General features: G+C 33.3%; 1 protein-coding gene across 1 annotated transcript in view; it reads right to left on the bottom strand.

Moving 5' to 3' along the window:
• Nucleotides 1-3,664: 3,664 nt before the first annotated feature.
• Nucleotides 3,665-5,747, bottom strand: part of ATG18B (autophagy 18 B-like protein) — a 5,476-nt gene continuing 3,393 nt past the window's right edge. Inside the window, exons 9-12 of the mRNA XM_011019789.1 lie at nt 5,381-5,494; nt 4,840-4,905; nt 4,080-4,201; nt 3,665-3,980 (exon numbers count right to left, since the gene is read on the bottom strand). Coding sequence (XP_011018091.1) covers nt 3,952-3,980; nt 4,080-4,201; nt 4,840-4,905; nt 5,381-5,494 — 331 coding nt within the window. The 3' untranslated portion in view covers nt 3,665-3,951. The remainder of the gene's footprint in view (nt 3,981-4,079; nt 4,202-4,839; nt 4,906-5,380; nt 5,495-5,747) is intronic.

Raw genomic sequence — 5,747 nt, 5'->3', positions numbered from 1 at the left:
TGAGTGTTTTATAATTTGTCACTACTGCTGTTGCTTGAGTATAAGCTTTTTGCACAATGAAGAGAGCAAGCTTCCAAGGGGGCGAGCCGAGGACATCTTGTGCTCTGAGAATAGACCAAATCACATTTAGTTTGGTAAGATGGTTTGGTCTTAAATAGACTCGGCGAAACCAAACCAATGCGCATTCTCTTCTGGGAGGTAACTTGGTGAGTATGGGGCAAGCCCAATACTGGCAATTATCACCTTGTTCGAACAAAATTTTTTTTCCTGCATAATAAAGCTGAAATTTGTTTTTCCGGTGAAGAAATCCTAAGCCATTTCACCATCTTTAGGATGCAGGGGGCTTAAAGTTTATTGTTGACATGAATTTTTCTTGGTTGCTAATCTTGACGGATCATTATGAATTATCTGGATGAGTAGTGCCAAAAGATTGTTAAAGAGATGATGGAGGAGGTGGCGGTGATCATAGTGAAACTAGAAGTGTATAGAACAGTAAATAATATCGAATGATTATTATTCTCAATCAATGTGATTGATCCTTGAGTTTACAATCAATCCTTCGACCTTGTGTAAAATGTTGAACCCTTAATCCAATCATTGTGAGATTCTCTCATGTCTTGCCAGAAATTGAATAGATAGCCGTGAGAAATAGTCCATCGGCAAAACGAAACATGTCTACAAAGAAATTATACCAAGTGTAATAAAGCTTATTGTTTCGAATTTCATGCCCTTTTTTTCACTTGAATATTCACAATGAATGGTTGAATAGAATAACTCATCAATTTACCCCATTAATTTTTGTTTTTACTCTATTATATGACTTTTAATATCCTGTTTATTCGTCAGAACAATAGCACCAAGTCCACTTATCGTCATAGATGACTCCCTAAAGATGTAGATAAGTTAAATCCCTAAATGGTGACAGATCCAAGTAGCGAAATGTGCTCGAAAGATTACGAAAAAGAATATTAACTGCTTGGAAATTGTTACTGTTTGTCATCCGCGTTAGCCGACTGGCTTTCCCACCTTGTGGAACCTGTTACTACCAGTGCTGCAATAGAGGTCTCGACTTCTATTTACGTTTTCTTCAACCTTAGCTACTTCTGTTTCTGCTCTGCAGCTGCCACTTGAAAGGTTCTCTGTTTCTGCTATTATAGTTAGGCATCATGCTACCCTATTCCTAACTTCTTCATTGTAAATTGATTAGTTAATTTTTGGTGAAGATTTTTATTTATAAAAAATCTTTTTAAATAAATTGGTGTGGCAAACATGTCAGGACTCAAAAAACTTAATCTTAATAGTTACTTAAGTTCAAAGCAATATGGATATTAAAAACATGTCAAATCTAAAAAATTTGAACATTATCAAGTACTAAATTTATATGCCTAATTCTTGACTATTCTTTACAATAGAAATATAAAAGACATGATAAATTATCATGATTCTCCATTTAAAATAATAATTCATGTTAAGGTAATAATTTTTTATACTTATAGATGTATATAAGATCTTTTAAAGAACCTACCATACTTTCTATCTCATTAATGATATGTAAGAAGTATTTATCTTTCGTTAATATTGTCAAAAATAGATGACTTTTTAGTTCTTCTTCTCTAGAAACGACAAGGTTCGGGTGGTATAAATACCCTATGAACAATTTAAATAAAATGTTCATAACTTTTCATCTCTTAAGATAAAAGATATATAGATTCCAAAGCATTAACCAAGTTAAAACTCAATAATAAATATATTTATTCCTTGAATTTAAGGCTTTTTAAAATCATTTATTGCTTTAAGTCATTTTATATCTTTTTTATAAATATACTGATTTTATCATCGGAGAATCTTTAAGTTTTTCTATTAAGACTGTTTTTGCAAGTATTCAAACTTTTATTATTAGCTTGGAGTTCCTTATATTAAAAAAAAATCCAAGCACTTGAATATATTGATTAATCACTATTTCAAACACTAAATAATACTTTAGTTACATATCTTAGATTTTGGAACATCATCAATGACAAATAATCAAAACACTCTAGGAATTTAATGAATTATTGATCTTCCATCCACAACAGATACCCTAGCCCACACACAACCAATCTTTTAACAACTTATGGAACCGATACAACTCCTCATCTAAATAGTGTTGGAAAATCAATAAGCGAGAGAAACCTCAACGAGTTTTAGCTCCTCCACAGCAAATTCCTACATCTCTCCACTCACCTCTACAACATCAAGCCCTACTTAGTGTTCGCAGATGATTACACTATTCAAAAAAGTGCAAACAAAATAATCTAGTAGAGGGTATTCAACCTCAGGGTTCATCAAGTTATTTCAAAAAGCATGCATAACTTTATGATGCTTAGGAGTGAAGTGGTTTTTCTAACATCCATCTAAGCAGTGTAAGAAAGAGGTTGTTCATCTATCATGCCATCCTACACTAGAGACTCTTCTCGCTGGATTACATCTTGCAAAAGCTTTGAATGCCTATCCCCTCCAAGCTCAAAATGATTTCTAGTTAGTGATTAGTCAATGCTAAGGAACAAGTGAAACAAGAGAACCCACGATTGTATTTTTAAAAAGTCACGTTTTATCTTAATGTTGAACTTAAAAACATTTCAATCACTCGTATTTCTAGAAAAGACACTCAACAAGTAGACCACTCTTCTAAATCATCAAGCTCTAATTCTATGAAATTTCTTGTCGATGTTTGAGTAGAAGTCTTGGAAGAACTTAGTATTGGTAAAGATGATCCGATAACTATTTTCATCAATATAACAGACAATTAGAGGATTCCTTTTATAAATCATTTGCAGATAGGAGAGCTATTCTTAAACAAAAATAAAGTTATTTGTTTGATAGTACAAGTATAAAGATATTGCATAATTCATAATGTTTTACATAAAAGATTTGTCTCAACCCCATTACTAAAATGTTTATTCCCACATGAGAGCTCCTATATTTTACAAGGAATATATGAAGATATATATGGTCTACATACAGGCTCAGGGCTCTTGTAGTTCAAGTAATGCATGTAGTTCTAGCACTAACGAAGTGCTTTTTTTTTTGGAAGCATATTATATATTGTTTTGGACTTTCTAGGGTTTTTATCATTGATAATGGAACGTGATTTGATAATTATAAGATAAGAAAATATTATCATAAATTTCATATAGATCATTGTTTTAATTTAGTACCACACTTTAAATAAATAGCCAAGTTGATAAATTAAAAAAAAAAGAAGAAGCTAAGTTAGAGCGAACAAAATTTTTGAACGGAATTTTATGGGTTTATAAAACAACTTAAAACACATGTGAAACACTATTTGTTTCTATATATAAAACAAAAATCATGATCCCTGCTGAAATAAAATATCAAGCCATGGAATTATTCTTTATGCCTTGAAAGGGTTAGATTGGCTTCAAAGGGGCGCATACTCACTTATTAAGGGAGAATTTGGACATGAACTTTTTTTTTTTGCAAGACGCTTATTCTCAGAGAGCAGGTACTTATTTATTAAGCAGATAAAATTTCAACATCAACCAGCCCCCCAGGCTATGATTCTAAAAACGAAAACAGCAACAACCGGAGCTAAATAAATAGGAAAAGGGGCAAAATTAGTGAATGGAGTTCTTATTGAAATCTCACGTGGAGCGCCCCGCACTGTAGCTCTGAAAGTCCGTAAATTTAAGTGTTGATCGCTGGAAAATGTGCAAAATAATGCAGAACATGTATCTATTACTTAGATTATCTCTCTACTTTGCAACTGTACAAAATGAGGGAACTGTAGAAATTTGCTTTGCTCTATCAAAATCTGGTTTATTTACATGTATGCTCCTAAGAATCACAGATCTCGGTCTTCGGTTAGGCAGTGTAATATATTTCAAGAACAGTTTCTTCAAGTTCCTTGAACAGTTCTGTTATGCTACCAACGGTGCTATCAGAGCATCATCATACGAGCTGAAAATGTTGCTCTTCACCTAAGAATAGTAAAGATATAGTAAATTACCAGAAATACAATTGCGGTAAAAAAGAAAGAGATGTAGTCCAGAAATTATATCATGAGCCTTCAAAATTACCTGATATCACTGCCAAGAGATTAAATTCACTCTCCAAACTCCATTTAGATTCATTTTGAGTGTTAACATATACAGTGTACTCTAAAAAATGCCCATTAAAGGTTATTACTGATAGCGTGGCCCTAAAAAGAGTTCAAAAACAAGAAGACAACAAGCAAATGAAAACACATCCAGGACAAATTAATATAAATGACAATATAATAAATATATGTTCCATGAATAGCACAAGGGAAATCATCCAAGCTCATTTTTTATGCTTCTGAAATAGGAATGTGTGATTAACAAATAATATAATGAAGCTCATTGATGAAATTGAGACTAGAAAATATTTTTGGCATACAAGGATGCAAACTGAAAAAGAAATTGATTTTTCTGAAGAAGAGATGCAGTAGGCGGAGATCTGACGTGTCCAGTTGTTTTACCAAAAACTAAATCAAGGTTGACAGAAGCTATCCAGTTTCTAGAAGGTGAAAATAGAGAAGGTGAAGGGAAAGGAAATGGGTAATAAACAACCCCAAAGCGGTACTGCCACCCCCCAACACCATAAGACTTTATTTATTTATAGGTGTATATTGTTGTATATAAAATCCCCCCATGTTCTGGATACTAGTAATTTTTTGCCCCCACTCCCTAAGAAAGACAAGTTTGAAGCTCTGCCAGTGGGATACAAAGAAAGGAAAATAAAAACATGGAGGAATGGAAACTGATGAGATGAAATGAGATAGAAACAAAAAAGCCTGCCATAATACAGAGAACTTACCTAGAAGCTACAGATTCAGATAAACTTGTGTCAGCAATCTTGTCTACCTTGCGCACGACCACATTGCTGCATTATGTCACCAGATTAGTAAATCAATGAGCTTAAAGAAAATAACAAATGTGAGCAGGCACTTCATATCGAATATGAACTGTAAACTAAAATACATCTACACCCTGAAGAAGCTCTCTCAGATCAAGCATGCACATCTTTTTTGGGGTTAGAAGAAAAAAAGCACACAATGCAGATTTTGTTGTTTAGAACCAGGAACAAAAAACATTTTTTCTGTTGATTATGCATACTCTCCATTCTTTTGGTATTAAAAAGAAACAGAAAAAAGAAAACAAAGCAAATCCATCCTGTAGATGGTAGAATTTAAGTCATAATTAAAAGAATTAGGTTAACCTATGAAGTTCTGTCACGCAATCTTTCCATTTCAACAGAAGTTCAATTGAAATGCCAAGAGTAGGCCTCACAATAGGTCGCCAGAGAAGGATCCTTTAAATTAGAAATCAGTCAGGAGTTAATTTACAAACTGTTTCACCTTTTAACTCCAGCTGGAACAGCATTATGAAGCACACGGTGATAAGCTGGATCAAATGCATCATTTACAGAATCAGGTAATAATGATCCAAGAAAACTGCTTGATCTTCTGCCTCTGTTGGGAATAAAAAAATTAAGCAAGAAAGATCAGATGACTTGGCAAATACTTCATAAAATCAAACACATTTGACACGTTATGTAGTAGAGCTTTGTAAGGCCTCTCATCTGCAAAAAAATTGTCAGTGCTGATCTTATCGATTACTAACATCCAAAGAGAAACAGGATCCATATCAGGTATGAATAAAGCCCCATGTTAGTATTAGCAAAATATACAAATTGATACCCTTTTAGAGGGGGGGGCGCGGGGG

This window comes from Populus euphratica, unplaced genomic scaffold (assembly GCF_000495115.2).
Source record: "Populus euphratica unplaced genomic scaffold, PopEup_1.0 scaffold31.1, whole genome shotgun sequence".
NCBI classification, from domain to species: domain Eukaryota; kingdom Viridiplantae; phylum Streptophyta; class Magnoliopsida; order Malpighiales; family Salicaceae; genus Populus; species Populus euphratica.
Note: the sequence above shows the minus strand (reverse complement) of the source record. Positions and strands in the feature narration are given on the sequence as shown.